General features: G+C 36.7%; 1 protein-coding gene across 2 annotated transcripts; it reads left to right on the plus strand.

Annotated features, from left to right (window-relative positions):
• The first annotated feature begins 1706 nt into the window (after positions 1–1706).
• LOC142354485 (NBAS subunit of NRZ tethering complex-like) lies at positions 1707–14360 on the plus strand. 2 transcript variants are annotated; one of them, XM_075406800.1, is made up of 5 exons: positions 1707–7786; positions 8167–8455; positions 10581–10921; positions 11434–11558; positions 14062–14360. In XM_075406800.1, the coding sequence occupies exons 1-5, from the start codon at positions 1733–1735 to the stop codon at positions 14141–14143; spliced, it is 6891 nt and encodes a 2296-aa protein (XP_075262915.1). In that variant the 5' UTR covers positions 1707–1732; the 3' UTR covers positions 14144–14360. The 2 variants fall into 2 exon arrangements, with proteins under 2 accessions (XP_075262915.1, XP_075262916.1); XM_075406801.1 differs by lacking the exon at positions 11434–11558.
• The last annotated feature ends 2951 nt before the right edge of the window (positions 14361–17311 follow it).

The following is a 17311-nucleotide window of genomic DNA, read 5'->3' on the forward strand; positions in this document are numbered from 1 at the left end:
TGTGTAAGGTTTAGTTTTGAATATGTTCTTTGGTTTCAGTCCTATCAATGGTTAATTAATCTTAGGTTATTTTTACCCATTTTCGTTAATCTCTATCGGATTTTCTCATTGTTATTTTCTACCGCACGGGTCTCTGTTAGTTAAACGAACAGATAACAGGTTTACCTGCTTGACGAATCCCGTCATGAACAAACATTCTTTGACGTGTCCCGTCAAGATGAAATTCCATGATGATTCCCATCATTATTTATGATGCTTTCTCTATATTGTTAAAATCCGGTTTACTATTAGTAACCATCTCTTTTTGTTCTCCTATTTAATTGTGAAAATTTCGAATTATGCGTTTAATATGTAATTTATGAGCATGTCATACATTATGGTTCACTATAGCAGCAAAAGTAACATCACCTGTCATTTGTGTCAAAAACCAATTGACACTGGAATGATACTGAATTTTCGCAGCTGTGCACCGCTTCAGCATGACGAAAGTGTAATTCAATGGACTGTTCGCAGGGTTTATAATGCAAAATCTAAAATGGTTGGCCTTCGATCAGCCTTTTGAAAAGAACAAAACTTGCTGGACCCAATATCAATTTCCAGAGGAATGGTCTTTTAAAACTGTGAAACAAACTTTTTGAAAAGAAAATAAGTGGCGGTAAAGATGAATTGGAAACAACACCAAAAGAGAAAAAAAGCAAGACTAGATCTCATGATAAACCAACTATTTTTCTACAATACAGAGGCAACCTTATTCAAAACTTTGCAAGCAAATTGAAGGAACTATGCGACTTGCAAGTGGTTTTTATTACGCGAAAATTCAGATCATGCCTCCCCACTCTGAAATCATCTTTCGATAGCGACCTGAAATCCCACGTTCTATATGAAATAAAAGGTACCAGATACCGATCTATTTATGTTGTGCAAACAAGCCGGTATGTTACCATTAGGATATCAGAACCTCAAAAGGATCTTGTTTAATGTTGTGACTCCACGAATGGCATTGAATGGAAAATTCTGGATGCCTCTCGGACAGTAGAAAAGCTCATGACAATCGAAGCTATATTGATCAGCAAGCTGAAGCCGGCACTAAACACACGCGATGAAAATAGGGGGCGGGAACTCACGTTAAAATAATACTTCAAATTATAATTTTGACTAGATGAGGATACATAGGGCAAAAAGCATTTGGTGCATCACCAAACGAACTTTGCAAAACCTCCACAAAAGGGATACTTAGGGTTAGGGCAATTTCGTGGTTACCATAGAAATACAAAAGATGGTCAAAAATCCGGAATAGGAATGTTTTTGAAGAAATTGGTGACAGATGTAAATATGAGTTGTAAATAGGCTAAATATTGTATAGAAAAAAATTTCCGATTTATTTTTTTAAGATAGTTCATAGAACTGTTTTAATTGTGGTCTCAGACAAATGTAATTGGAATATTCACTTTATCCTTTAACAATTTATGAAACAGTTTTAACCTGACAATGAACTTAAAGTTCGAAAACGTTTGTTTTAAATATCAGAAGTAATTTTTGACAAATTGTTTTGTTTTACCTTTTAGGGGAGCAGCTTTATTTTAATTGAAAAAGATTTTTCTTTTATTTGAAAAGTGGACAACAAAATAATTTTGCTACTAATCTAGTTCTGTTTAATTTTGTTCATTCCTCAAATTTATCCACAAAGAACAAGTTCGTTGCGATGGTGTTAATACAGTTTGTTTCAGAAAGGATGTCTCGGGATAATGTCCTGTACAGTATTTACAACCATAACGAGTGGTGCATTGAATCCGAGGAAACTGTTTTCCGTTTACCGCAATCATTTAATGTGTCGGCATGGTCGATTCTCAGAGCTGCTGGATCTCTTATTAAATCAAATGTAAATAATGTCGTTTTTCCTTTAAATCAAGTTTTTCTCCGGATTAAAGAATTTGCATCTGATTGGAGAATCGATTTTCACCATGCTACAAAAATTTTGGCGATTGCAAATGAGAGAGAAGTATTGTTGTTACCACATGAGAATGGATTTTCAACAGTTATTGCTAGTCATTCTGTCGCACGTGATTACAATGCAAAATGGGCTTTAATTAATTGGTCACCAAGTGGAACGTACTTGATTCTTTGCTCTAGCAAATCTCAGTTGACAGTTTTTGACAAAAAGTTGGCTACCTTATCTTCCTTGTCAATTTTCGGAGGCGAAATGAGAAATGATGACGCAGATACGTTGAATGTATTTGACACTATTGATTACGGTAACTGTATTTGCGCCATAGAATTCAAAGAAGACAGTCAGGGACTTCAAATTTACTGTTTAAGCTACCGCGGAATGTTCAACTGTTTTTACTTCGACACCTCGCTTAATGATTTGGCAAAGTTTTTTGCTGTAAACCTGGGTACTCATGTTCTCGATGGAGGAGTTTTCAGTATGGTGTTTTCTCACATGCACGGGTTATTTGTAACGGGATCGTGTTTTGACAGAAACGCGGAGTCATCAGGGAAGAAATCACAAAGTAGTGGATTGCAATCTTGGAAACTACTGGACGAATCTCCTTGGCTTAGGAGTTTTTCAATAACAGATCAGAAGAGTGCAGGATCTGGCAGAAAGTCGTGGTTTACAAGCTCTTTGACTTCGAAAGGGGACAGAACTGAAAATTTTGACGGCGCGTTTCGTTTAGTACTATCTGTTGATGAGAATTCCGTTTTTGCTTGTAATTTGTATGGGTCCATTTCCCAATGGTCAATGCCAGGTTTACTACCAATTCGCAGCATTACTCAAAACGACATTTGTAAAACTTCTTCAGTGGAATCCGATTTTAACCCTGTCAAACGTCAAGCCCCAGTAAGCTCAGACTTTTTGCTAGAATCGTTGGGTAGACTGCAAATGTGGGGTGTCGATGAAGCTGTTCTAATGAAATTTTCCGGAATCCTTGACATTCAAAATGTAGCAACTATGGAATCCTTGATTGGCAAATGTGAAAAGTTTTCGCCTGTGAGTGAAATAACCGAAGTGTTCACTACGGACGGCGAACATAAAGCATTTGTAGGATTGGAAATGGAGAAAAAGGTCTCAACGGTCAAGCGAAAGTTCAGACTGAGCGATTCCTCTGACAACGAAGATGATGATGACGACGATTCAGATGATGACGAACGAACAGAAACTTTAAAACAGAGAGGTTCTAGATACCTAAAGCAAGGTTTGTACTTTGTGACAGAAAGTGATCATTTCCAGCCACCAAAGAAGAAACCAAAATTGATCAAAAAATTATATCGAATATTTTCTTTCCAATCAACAACTCCAGAAGCTCTTTTTAAGATCAAGCTTCAAAATGAGGAGTTCGGCGAAGCTTTGAGTCTTGCTAAACTCTTTAATCTCGATTCTGACCTCGTGTACATGCGGCAATGGAGAAAGTATCCTGTTTCTAACGCCACAATTCAAGATTATCTCCGGAAGATATCGAAGCGACATTGGATTTTAAGAGAATGTGTGAACAGAACATCAGATGACCTTGACGCGACAAAAGCGCTTTTAAATTATGGACTTATTGGAACTGAAATTGAAGTAATTATTGACATCGGAGCCCGCGGAAATGTATCGGAAAGTGAGTCGAAAAAAGCCGTCTATGATCTGAGAATCGAAAACGACAATGAAAACGATGATGACGATTATCTGAGTCGACAAGCAATCGCAGAAAAGAAGAGCAAACTACGCAAAGAAACGGTTAGCAAGCTTTTAAAGGAGTTCAAAACTGTTTCTAGTTTAGACGATGAACAACGGGAAATTCTCAGACTCCGTAAGCGGTTGATTCATTATCTGCAAACTTTGACGTTGTATGAGGAAGTTTTGGGAGGAGCTGAAAAAGCGGCTCAGAATTTTTCATCCGACGAATTTGCAAAGCTTCGAGATCAAACTTGGCTCAAAACGACCGTAGATTTTGCTCAAAGCTCCGATTGGCAAGCTGTGGATACAATGTTTATGTATGTAGAACAATTGGAAATGAGCCGGTTGCTGGTTCTTTCCAACTTTCCTGAAACTATGGATATTTCCGAGTATGCGGAACTTCTACCTTCACTCTCGGACCAAGGAATTGTCAAAGGTCTGTTTCTAAACAACCAGTTTGAAAACGATTGGATGGACTCAGACGTAATCAAAGGGCTTTTTGACGAAGAGTTGAAACTAGTCAAGATCGATTGTGAATCGTTACCGGAGATTATTAAACCCAGGCCAATAGCGTCAGCAATTTGCAGTGATTGGTTTAAATGGCGGGCTAGAGAAATCGAATCCTGTACCGGTCTAATGGCTAATGCAATCGAGTTACTAAAGGGAGGAGTTGACAACCAAATCCCAGGTCTAATTCAGCTTTTGACCGACATGCAATTGTTACAGGCGTTTGTTTGCGAAAAACAGACAAACACTTTGATAGAATTGGAAACGTTCGAAGCGATGTCAGAATTTGACAAAATCAATTTAGTAGTAGCAAGTTCAACACCACAAACTATCGCAAAAGATGTTAGAAAATTCGTAAAGCCTCGCCTTAATACTTTGAGCGGTAAAAAGCATGACGAACTATTCAGACAGCTTTTAATATCGCTTTCAATGAAAAGTTTGGAGAAATTGGTCACCATTTTTGAGGCCTCAGGTCCGAAATGCCCGGATCCGCTGGAAACTAATCAAATGAGCCTTATGCGAAATGCAGTTGATTGTATTTATAACTGTCCGAGAACTGACCAGCTTTCTCAAGCTTATGCAATCTTAAATTGTCTTCCATTAAAGTCTTCTGGAAATTTCGGAGCCAGTTTTGACCAAATTTTCGAAGATTTAGATTCTCTTGAAATACATTTAGAAGCAGCAAGCATCTTAAACAAATTTGAAGTTTTCAAACCAGTTGTATTTTACATGCAAGTGCAATTTGACAAAACGGAAAGTTTGAAGTTATTGAACGAATTGATCGGTACTTTAATCAAACAGGATCGAAAATTAAGCTTGGACGAATGGTTGAACTTTTTAGTGCACGACTTACTACAGCTCCAGTCAAAATTGATGAAAAAATTATCGGGTCAAGATTGTTTCACAGTTTTTATAACGCAGCTGTTAAGAGCTGATGATTCAAAATTGACGAAAATTGGGCTCCGATTTATGATTTTATCGCAGTCGGAAAAACCTCGCCAATTTTCCTACGCGAACGCGACGACGTTTAAACTCTCATTTCAAGAATCAACGGATATTATTTTGAACGTGACGCAAGAATTTGTGGACTCTAGCGCGTCAGTGCATGATTCATCATTGCTGGCCGCAATTTCCTTGCTTAAAACAGTCCATAACCCTCCAAAAAGTATTCAGGACGAAAAAGATTTCATTGAAATGCTGACCAAACTTCAAAACTACAGCTGTAGTTTGCTGCCAGTTGTCATCAGAACGAAATACAATTTCGAAAGCTTGATTAGACATTTATTGAAAGAAAATGTGGGAGCATATACTAACTGGACAAAAATTCTGAAACTTGCCACCCTTTTCAAAACTGGCAGTGTTCTGGTTTCAAATGAAGAAAAGAAATCTAAAGTTTGCGCTATAATTGCAGAATGCGCTTTGAACGATAACTACATTGACCTCGCTCTAGAAATGTGCCTTCAATTAATAGCTCTCAAATTCCGAAATGCCTGGAAATTTTGTTGGGAGTTGGCGAAAAACGAGGAACTGAAAGATTTGGAGGTGAAACTGAAGTTGCTGTCCTTTGCCATGCTTCACTGCGATGATGAAGTGCTTCCCGAAGTTATCAAGTTGAATAATGTCATCACTAAAAAAGTTAATAAAAATTATTACGAGAAAAGTAATTCCTCGGAGAACAGTTCCTCTGAACAGATCAAACTGTTCCCAGTTCTGGACACGTTGGAAAAAACCGGCAAAGGTTTGCTGAAAGAAACCCAACAAACTACCCAAAAGTTACTGGGTTCACAAGGGGTCAGCTTTCGCGGTGACTCCAAAAGCGACAAAATTGATGTTTCCGCAATAGGAGCATCTTGCTTCTTCGATTATGATGAAGTAACCGCCCAGTCGCTCCGCGCTTTGGAATTACCGGTTCCAGAATTGGATGAGTGCTTTCTCAATCTAACCAGATCTCAACATTTCCAACAACCCAATTTGAACGAAACTTCAGAAAATGTTGACAAACAAATCGAATCTTTGGTTAACTGCGCGGTTCAATGTTTTGAAACCGATATAACTTTGAGTTTATTTTTCGTGTTAGCTTGCAATAGCGAAAAGGCAGTTAATTTAGTAAGGGAAAAGTTAAAGAAAAGTGAAAAAAGTTTGACTTTTGTTGTTGTGGCTTTTGCAATGTTGCAAAAAATGAACGACGAAAGTGAAAAATTCGACATTTTTGAAACCATCAAAACGTCACCGCAGTTCGTTATCGAATCGGAACTCGACAAAGTTTCCGAGTTAACTACCCCGTCAAATAATTCTTTAGTATTAGCTCTAGAAGATCTGCAGTCATTTGTAGAATCATCTAAGCTCGGAAAATTAGTGGTCGATGTCGATACCGCTCGATTTGCGACAGACGAACAGTACAAAACGGAAACTATTTTAAATATAGCTGCCAACACTGACTCAAAATTAGTGGGACTTTCTTTAGAGTTAGCGGAACGGCATAAAGTTGATGTCTCAAAAGTGAGGTTACACACTTTAGCATTTATTTTGACAAATGAGAAATATTCAGTTTCAGACATTCGAAGTCACTTAAAGTCGATGAACTTATTAAAAGAGTTGAAAGAAAAACCAAAAGACGTTGTAAATTTGTTAGAATCTCAAGTTTTTCCTGTAATAAACTCGACTGATTACCAAAAGTTGCTGTTATTTTTCGAGGTCTTGAAATCTTTTGATGTTCTCGAGTCTCAATTGTGCCAGAAAGCAGGGACTCATATCGATATCCTGACATCTGTTGAAAAATTGGCGCCCAAGTTGCCTTACAAAGACATTTTGTCTCAGGAAATGGAAATGGATCCCTGTGAAGTGATTGCGAGATATTGCAATCCGAACAATTATTCAGGCCTGTCTCAAGTTTTGGCTCGAATCCCGAATCCAGGGAAGCCAGTTTACAGAAGCAGAATCGTTTTTCATTACGCCTCAAAACTGATTTTCGAAACATCATCCGAAAGTTTTGCCGCCGAAGATCAAATAAATTTGATCAAGTCTTGTATTGATTTAATGCAATTTGAAGACGTTAAAGAATTCGCAAATTTGATTGCCTTTCAAGAAAACGAAATCAGAGTGACAGATTTGAAATCGATTTGTGTCTTGGTCAGAAAGTGTCTAGCCGTATGTAGGAAAAATAAAAAGAAAACATCCAAAGCTTCCATTGATATATGCCAGGATGTTGAACAAATTTTCCAAGAAGTCGAAAAACTAAACAACGCGATTTTCATGAAAAACTGGCTCACTAGTGGCAATGAAATTAAAACCAGAGCTGCTAAAGCTTTCTGGCTATCAAGAGGCGCGGCTGAGACCCAGAGAGAGATTTTAATCGGATTAGTGCTTGCTCAAATTGATTTTGGCGATATAAACGAATCAATGGAGAGTTTATCGGTTGAGTTTGGCCTTAATGATGTGATTGAGACAATAATGGGAAGGTGTATGGATGATATAGCAAGTTGTCAACATATTGAGCTCGCAGAAACATCTAAACCGCTAGTTGATGTGTTGACTAATGTTCGAGAGAGAATTGATGGCGATAGTGATGGCAGTGAGAAATGTTTGATTTCGGAAGAGAGAATTGTGAAGAAGCTTAGAGAGGTATATGAATATAATTAGAATTTTTTTAAGCCGGAGATCCGATCGACATGGGATAGGGGTAATTAGTTGAGTTAATATTAGCTAAATGTTAATAAAATATTCAGAGAAAATCAATGCATGATGATTGAAACATGATTGTGTATCAAACAAAATCGGTGCAGTTGTAAGTTTTTGTCTTGCTCTCTCATTTCATTTGATTAATTGCTCTTAAACGAAGTTTGTGGCAATTATATTAGTCATGTGGTCTTTTCATGCGGCTTTTTGTCTGACCCATTAGGCTTTTCGTTCTCAAGAACGGGATAATCACGTAACGCCCGGAGGACATTACCCTGTGAACTCCAAGTTGAGTTTGTGTTATAAACGAACGTTGATGTTATCAGGTTACGTGTATCCCCAATCTCTCTACGGAAGCGAAAATTTACATTCTGGAGAAAATCGAGCATTTGTTCAACCTCAACGAAGAGGACTTGAAGTCACTTCTGCATGCGAGGACTCGCTCATTGCTCGAGAATCTCTTCTCAGAAAGTGTATTTACGGAGGATGATCTGGGTTCTGAGCAGGGCAGATACGATTTGATTTGTGATTTGCTTGACTGCAGCGTCAATTCTCAACAGTTCGCCAAATTGGCCGAGTTAGTTGACTCGTGGCCGGCTTTTAAAGAATATTCAGGTATTTCATAATTCGCAAATTAATTGATTTCCACCTTTTAAAATGATTTACACCTTTTAAAATGATTTACACCTTTTAAAGTGGATCTCCACCTTTCATTATTCGTAGATTAATTGATTTCGGCCTTTGAATTCCAATCGCAGGTATAACGTGATGGGTGTGTATAAGCAATAAGACAAATGATAGTTATAAAAACCAAGAAAAATTGCTGCTTTTAGTAGTTGGTTAGTTCATTTGTCAAAGAAATTTTAGATCAGATTCATTATCATGTTTGTAATATATTAAATTTAATAAACCAACAGAGGCTCTCATATATTAAAATGAAATTCAAATTTTCCACTTGGTCTAATATGAGGTGAGGTACTTAGTTCATTGTTCATGACACATCCTACGGCGTTTTTTGAATTTTTAATAGCCGCCGTCATCTTTTCAACGGCTATTTTCAACGCTGTTTTCCCTCATGCCGATACAGGAAGGGGAGCGAAAAACCAAATCCCTTTCTCAGTGGTTTTTTGTTCACGTTTGGCGATTTGACTTCTATTTTTTCTGTTTCAATTTTTTGATCGGGCTTTTCTATTCAGTTTTCGCAATTCAAACATTTTCCATTCTAGGCCTAATTTTTTGTTTAGGCAATGAAAATTCTTAGAATTGTAGGTCAGGACTTGGCCTGCAGTTTTTTAAATTCGCTTTACATTTTTTTGTTTTTACTTTAGTCAACACGTTTACTTTTGACTGCTGACTTGCCTCACTGTTTCAATTGAATGGAATTCAGAATTCGAGGACCAATTTGACGCAATTACGGTCAATATTCAAAAACTTATTATTACGGTCAATATTCAAAATTTAAAGAAACAGGATGAAGCAATAGCCCGGGTATTAAGAGTTAATTATCTTTGTGCATTAAGAGTTAATTATCTTTGTGCATTAAGTCATCAAACTTATTTAGTATATACGGCTAATTGGCGTTATTTTTAAGCTTTTTTTCTCCAACATAGTGACTGCTTTCACAACATTTATTGAGTCTATTGAAACTGCGGACCAAAGTAGAATGTTTTTTGACGCTTTGAAAAATATCAGGCTGTCGTCAATTTTGTTTGCATTTAGATATCGGTTCTTTATTTGTTTTATTATTACGCGTATAGCTGTAAGCTGAGCGGAGCTATATTGCGGTGCCCTAGTTTTTTACAGTTCAAAGAATTTGAGTTGTATTGGGGCGCTGTCTTTTTTTAAGATCTGTTACACATTTTCATGATTTTGAAGCAAAATTTGAGTAGTGATTTTGTTCACGCCGAAAAAGGAAGAGGAGCGAAAAAGCGAGTGGTTTTGCGGCGTGAGAGAAAACGGTATTTGAACAAAAATTCACTTTCTCCCTAGTGGTTTTCTGTTCACATGCGGCAATTTCACTTTGGTTTTTACTGTTTTTTCGTTTTTTTGTCCTGCTATGCTTTTTTGTTTCGTCGTTCTTTTTCGTTTTGCATACGTTACACAGCAAAGCTGGAAGTCGAATTTTTTGAATGACTTCTTCCTCTCACTAACGGCGTTTGCGCGCGTGACATCATTTCTCACTCTAGCAAAGCTTTTAAGACCATTTGCGTGATTAGATTTTGATCATACGTGACTTATCTCACTCAATAAAATGACTTCTGCTCTTAAAACTTCTGCTCTTAAAGTTCAATCTGAGTTAGTTTAAAGTCAAAGGAACTTATTTGTGCAGCCAAGGTCCTAAAGAAAAGGCTTCTGCGGAATGAAGGTTAAAAACCTTTATTAATATATCGATGAATGTTTTTCACTTAGCTTTTTGAGCGGCGTCGATTTTCCAATTTAGATCTGTATCTGTTTCTATCTCGGCTTATCTGTATCTTCTGCTTATATGGCACACAAGTTTATTCTTTCGCAGCTATTCCGGCAATCTGCCGGCTATGTTTAGGCTGAAATAGCCTTATTTGTTGAATCCAATGAAACTGCGGACAAATTAGAAATATTTCTGACACTCGCTAGAAAATTAGGCAATCGTATTTTTTTTTAACTGTTTCAATTATCCGGCAATCTACCGGCTATGCTATCTGATATCAATTCAAAACAGTGGATCGTTCTTTGATGATTATTATTGTTTTCAACTATTTAGGCAACCAGCATCCTTTTGTGGCCATTGCTTGCAAATGGATTCAGACGAATGAGAAAGAAGCAATTGGAGAGTTGAAACCAATTTTGAGGACAAAGTCATCCGATTTCTCAATGAGGCAATCTCTCTCCGCAGTTTTGGACTTCTGTCTGGACTCGAAACTAGACGAGTGTTCTGTTATTTTCGGTCTGCTGATTAAATCGTCCATTGATCATTTGCAGAGAATTGTGGAAATTTTGAATCGAGAGAATCGGGCTTTTCAAGTGTCTGAGGAAAGTTTTGTGGACATAATTGAAGCCGAAATACTTCCGAAGTTGCTAGAGTTTCAGACTAATAATTATCAGGTTGGTTTGATGGCTTTTTTGGTTCATTTGATTACCAGTTGATCCCTTAAATGATTACTTTGTATTACAGAAGATAGGACTGTGCGTTCTGAATGAATATAAACATGGACATGACACGCGCATCCTGAAAATGATTGAGTTTGATAAACCGAAAATTGATTGGTTTCTCAAATCAAATTTGAATTCTGGCGTAAAAATCAAGCGAATAAATCATATGGAATGAAAAATCGTTTTTCTTGCAAAATGCGCCCTCTTAACTTGACCTAACTTTTTTTTCTGTCCTGGGTAGTTTATGACCCTGCATTAATGGAATAATGGATAACCCCACGTCGTCTCACGATACACAAAAAGTATTATAAATGCAAAGAAGTTAATAATTTGTTCACACGTGCAATTGAAAAAAAAATCTGTGCACGCGGAAAAGGAATTAGTCTCAAACCTAAATAGAGAACTTGGCTCGGATGGGTATGATTTGCAAATATTTCGAGAGAAATATTGAAAGTGAATTTCAGGGATCCCTTTACTCGCTCGTAACAGAGTTTGTGATTGAAAAGCAAAATCAGTCACTGATGCAAAAAGTGGTACGTCAATTGCAATCTTCTGGTATGCAGTTGGAGGCTGCTGATTTCTTTGCCAGGTAAGATTTTAAACGCGTTTTATAAAATTTCCCCTGGGTTTTTTTTTATTAATAGCCGCCCTCATCTTCTCAGCCGGCTATTATTGCGCTCCTTTTTTTTACTGCGTCGAACTTTTTTTCGCTTTACCATTTTGCCGCTTTTTCGACATTTTGCGTGAAATCTTTTTGACTTCTGTAGGCTAGTTTCTCTCTTCTCTCGTTCTGCTAAAAGTGAATTTGAACATCAGTTGCTCAGCAAAGCAATTCAAAATGAACAGAGTCAGTATAAAAAATTGAAGTCAGAAATTTAAACGGGATAAACCCATAAAGCCCAATTTTAGATGCCCGCTATTTGAACGTCGTTACTATAAGTCTTAGTTACCATCTCTTATGCTTATTGGTGTTGATAGTAGCCCCTGTAGCCTCTCTCTAAGAAACAGAAGTATGTTCAACTACGAAATTCCATCAAAATAAATCGGACTTAAAAAAGTTTTTTGTACAAAAATCTTTTTTTTTTCAATATCTTCTATTCGTTCAATCCCAATCATGCTTATTGGAATCAACGGCGGCTATTTTCCGGCAATCTGCCGGGTATGTTTTACTTTTCGCTTGATTGTTTTTTTGTATGATTGAATAGACTTTTTTTAGGAACAGGATTACTTGAAGATCGAAGGAATTAATTAGGCTCTAGGTATAGTTTTCCGAAGCTGCCGAGTATAAAGAGCTTAAGGGCTTGAAGGGCAATTTCGAATTAATCTAGATTTCAGATTCTGCACTTTTTTCTGTTTTCTCCCCTCCTGCATGGGCACTGCTGCGTGGGTTGAGGTTAAGATAGCTACAACCAAAAGAGCAAGACCTCGCAAATTCGTCAGATGAAACTCGTTTTTTGAACGTTCTAGTATAAGAAAGTCGTTTTTTTTTAGTTCTGATTATTTTGCTAAGCTCCCTGCGTACCAGATTTTCATTTCTGTTCTTAAATAATTGCTCTCTTGAATCAATTATTTATAGCCGCCGTTAGCCTCTCAACGGCTATTATTTAGGCACTCTCCTTTCTTTTAAATTCGCTTCAATTTTTTTCTCCTTTTACATAAGTGGCCACTTCACGTTTGACTTCTGAGTTACCTCACGCTCTGTTTCAACTGAATGGAATTTAAAAATGATTCAGCAACTTTACTCAAATACGTTCAAGCTCAGAAGGCGAAATCACGAAATCAAAAGAAACGAGATAAAGCAATAAAGCCCGGGCAATAAGAATTGAGGTTCAAAAACTTAGTGCATTAAGTTATCAAAGTCCCTTAAGATTTTACTGCTAATCGGTATTAGTATTAAGCTTATTGTCCTCCAGTATAGAAACCGAACTCGCCAAATTTTATAGAATCTAATGAAACTGCTGACAAAAGTAGAACACTTTTTGAAACAAAAAAACGAGTCTGTTGTCAACAAAAAAACGGGTCTGTTGAAATTTCCTTAGAGTATACTGCTATCAGGCGTTATAAATTAAAGCACCTTTTAAGGCTAAGAAAAACTTAGACTGTCGTCAATTTTTCTCTTTATTTTTTCTAACAATTTCAATCTCAAAGGCGGTCAGGGGGGGGTCAACGCCGGCTGTGTTCCGGCAATCTAACGTCTATGTTCATTGTAAAATTGTTGGTCTTTTTTTCAAAGTTGATCGTTTGAATTTTAGTGACTTTTGTGCCCCTGACTTCTTAGTTTTGCTTGATCTAAATTTCTCATTCACAAGTATCAGCAGCTGAACTCAATCGGTGGCGGTTTACTACTCAAAGTCAAATGAAAAGTGCATCTTTTAATTTTTTAGTGGTTCTACTGATTTTTAACAAAATCTAATTATGTCATTTGAAGCCACCTCACCTGCCTCCTTAGTGAATTCAGTTCCCATCCCAGACCAGCAGGTTACGATAGATTCGAGCTTGCACTAGTCGTTCTATGGCGATTCTTCCGACGTTAGTCATTTATTATTTTTTTGCAACAATTAAATTAAAAGTATAATCTCATGGTTAATTATAATTGAAGCGAACAATAATTCAAATCAATCAAGCACAAATTATAAACATCAATCAATTTTCTTAAAGAATTACATTGTATAATTTTCTTCTGATTGTTTGCTTCCTGAAAATAGAAATATGTTTCAAAAGCTCCTCCGTTACTTTTCAAAGGAATTTTTTCATCCTGCGAGAGCAAGAAATCATTCAACGTTTTCTTAAATTGTTTTCATTTTTTGCCAAGCGAAGCCATTGTGGTAACTTGTTCAGTTTTTGTACGCATTGACGAACAACCCAATTCATTCCAAAGTTGGTTTTTGACATTCTATCTAATTTTGAATTTTTGTTCGAGTGTTTCGATGAGGATTCAGATACCCGTAAAAATTTTCAGAATTTTCTTGTCTGGCTATGTCATAATGAAATTGGATAAGCGATATTTTTGCTATTATTAGCTCTGTTGGTAGGATCTTTATCTGTACTTATGTTTTCAAAATGAAAATATTCATGTAGTTTTCTGTGTTTAGATATTCCGACCATCATCCGACCTATTCAACTCTCACAAGTGCAGTTCACTTTCTTAAGTCTTTCTTTTCAACCGACGAATGACGCTAATAACAGAACAAATTTTTCAAACTGACGGCACAGCTTTATCGCAATGTTTTGGCTTGGAGGGCAATGTTTGTATGAGCCCAGTTTGTGTGTGTGGGTGTAAACATAGAAGACGGTGGGGGTAACAGTTGTTGAAGACGCTAGCTGGAAAGAGATATAAACTGAAGATTGTATCTTCGTAAACTTCTCAACTGAATTTATTCATTTAATAATAGTCACGAAAGTATAAATGCTCTTCTACGAGGTTTAAGGGCTTTTTTTGCTATTGCCGTATCCGGAAAACGGCAATTCTGTTTTTTATAGCTGCGAAGCTGTAAGCTGAGTGAAGCTATATTGCGGTGCTCTTGGTTTTTTACAATTCAAAGAATTTGAATTGTATTGGGGCGCTGTCTTTTTTTTAAAGATCTGTTCACACATTTTCATGATTTTGAAGTCAAATTGGAGTAGTGATTTTGGTCACGCCGAAACAGGAAATGGAGCGAAAAAGCGAGTGGTTTTGCGGCGTGAATTTTATTCGCTGTAATTTTAAAGTAGAGTGAGAAAACGATGTTTGAACAAAAATTCGGTTTCTCGCTGATGGTTTTTTCTTCACATGCGGCATTTTGACATTGATTTTTTGTTTTTTTTTCTTATTTTTTGATCTGATTTTTTAAAAATGGTTTTCTCAATTCACTCATAGTCCATTCTAGGTCTAGTTTTTCAGTTTATGTGACGTCATTTTTCACTCGCTTTAGCAAAAGTTTTTAGGTTATTTGCGTGATTAGATTTTGATCATACGTGACTTACCTCACTCAATAAAATGACTTTTGCACTTTAAAACTTAAGTTTTTGCACTTTAAAACTTAAGTTTAATTTTAATTTGTTTAAGGTCAAAGGAACTCATTTGTGCAGTAAAGGTCCCTAATAAGAGGCTTCTGCGGAATGAATTTTAACAAGCTTTATTAATTTATTGCTGAATGTTTTTTATCTAGTTTTTTGAGTGGCGTCGATTTTTTTTTCAATTTAGACCTGTATCTGTTTCTATCTCTATTATATGGCGCGCAGGTATATTCTTTCGCAGCTATTCCGGCAATCTGCCGGCTATGTTTATAATCATAAAATGTTTGCACAATGGGTACATGTTTTTGAGCACGCGTTTGAAGGAAATGAAAAACGCTGCTATATTGTACATGTTTAGTTTGCCCTCGCAATAAAATGATCTGTTCTTTTGGTGGAGCGCTTCACCTGATTGCCTTACCAATTGCTTAGTTGCTCTCAACCGGATTATGCGCTCAACAAAAACTGTTCAGTAGACATAAATTTATTATGTGAAAGGTAATTTTTTTTTAGTTTTGGGCCATTTGTAATCAATCCAGGTTGATGAGGTGTCTTAATTTCTTGAATTGAACGGCCAAAAGAAATTTTAGCAGTAAATGATATTTGTTAAAAGACTCAATATTATTGTGTAACGAATACTCGACGTAAGAGTTTAGGAAATGTGGTTCAAGTTTCTCAACAGGTATCAAACTTTAGAATTTTCACATTAAAACCCTTTCACTAAGTTGATGAAGCAAAGACGACATCAGCTAAGCAGTCTTCTGAGGAAGCTAATGTTTGAAACTGAAAAACTGACCGAAAAATTACGTTTGTTTTGAAAACGATCTAATAAACGATTCAGTAGTTGATACTTCCAAAAGCTGCTGCTAACGTTCGGGTGGAAAAGAATTTGAGTGATTGGCTTTTAACATGTTTTGGGTTGGGTGGTGAATTTTAGTTTAAATTTTGGGAAAATTTCCCTGGTTTGGTTAATAAAGATATGATTTTAAGGAGTTGGATTAGAGTTCCTTCTTTTTGATTAATGGAATTTCGTTTTTCCTCTTCCTTTTGGTGATAGGAAAGGTTCTAATTTCCTTTAGGAATTGTTTGCTGTATACTCTTTGGAGTATATTGCCATCTGTGAATTCAAATTTTTCCTCTGGATGAGAAGGCCGCGAGAAAATCTCCACTTCGAGTGCCAATTGATGTTTAAGGGGAATTGTTAATCAGAACAAAAAAATAATAAAGGTAAATTTATCAAAAAATACAGTTAATATTTCTTTTTTTTTTCATTTGTGACTTTAATTCTTCGAAGTTTATTATGGACTGAAGATGAATTCCACAGGAAGGATTAGAGTGGTTTTCTCCTTTAGAGATCTATTGGACGGGTTGATTTTTCTTGTTTCCCTTTTTCGTGTATGTGTGTCTAAGTTGGAATTTGTTGCAATATAGGGATTGTTGTAAATTGAAGAATTCAGCAAGTCACCTTGTTCAGTGGTTAGTATTTCTGACTTCTATTCTTTGGTTCGGGGTTTTGATCCAGTTGGATACTGGTTGCCTCTCAAGGTATGAGGAAAGACTGAGAAAGGGTAAAAAGGTAACGGGTAAAGGGATATAAGGGTGAAAGGTTGAGGTGGGGGCGAGGGGAGAAGTTTTTCTAGGTGATTTGTAAGTGCCGCTCGGCCATCCTGCTGACTACATTTGGTAGTGCGTTTGAACCTTGTAATGGTGAGGGTTTGTGTCCAAGTCGGCATTTTCGCTTCCTTTTCTGTAATAATTCTAAATGTTTCCTGTAGTCACAATTTTAAGTGGGTGGCCACTGGTGGGATAACGCGGCTGCTCGGGTATATGGGTGTTAATCGGTTGAGTTGGTGCGACTGTTTTTATATGGATGAATGGCAAATTTCTCCAAATTGGTTTTGCCATTTCTATCGTATTGCTCTTTGTGCGTCTCGTCTCGTTTTGAATTTCTGGCTGTTTTTGTTGGATATGAATTTGCGCCTCTGATCTTGATGAGAAAATTGATATTTAATGAAGTGAGGGTAGGTAGTTGAAAAGCGTGTTTTTAGGATCCGAAAGTTGACCCGTATTGCCGAGACTGTCTGTATAATTTGAAAACCCGGGATGAGGGAGTTCCCTATCCAAATCCCAACAATTTTGAATACTTGAAGAGCACTATACTAAAAAAAATTAGAGAAGTGGTAACTTCACAAACCCATTCTCTTAATTGAAAGAGAGGGTTATACCAGGCCCTCCTACTACTCTTAAAGTTTAATTTTAGAAGCAATGGTTCCAAGGATTTGATTCAATATTGAGCGCCTCGTCTACGATCTAATTGCGTGGAGAAACTAATTAACTACAAAATAGGTG

This window comes from Convolutriloba macropyga, chromosome 15, assembly GCF_964194025.1.
Source record: "Convolutriloba macropyga chromosome 15, txConMacr16.3, whole genome shotgun sequence".
NCBI lineage: Eukaryota > Metazoa > Xenacoelomorpha > Acoela > Convolutidae > Convolutriloba > Convolutriloba macropyga.

Bases quoted from the DNA above. Each gene is read 5' to 3' on its own strand.
- LOC142354485 (XM_075406800.1), top strand. From the start codon at position 1,733: ATGTCTCGGGATAATGTCCTGTACAGTATTTACAACCATAACGAGTGG. The intron at 10,922-11,433 runs GTTGGTTTGATG...AGTGAATTTCAG, and splicing joins TTCAGACTAATAATTATCAG to GGATCCCTTTACTCGCTCGT. The intron at 11,559-14,061 runs GTAAGATTTTAA...TTCTGTGTTTAG, and splicing joins GCTGCTGATTTCTTTGCCAG to ATATTCCGACCATCATCCGA.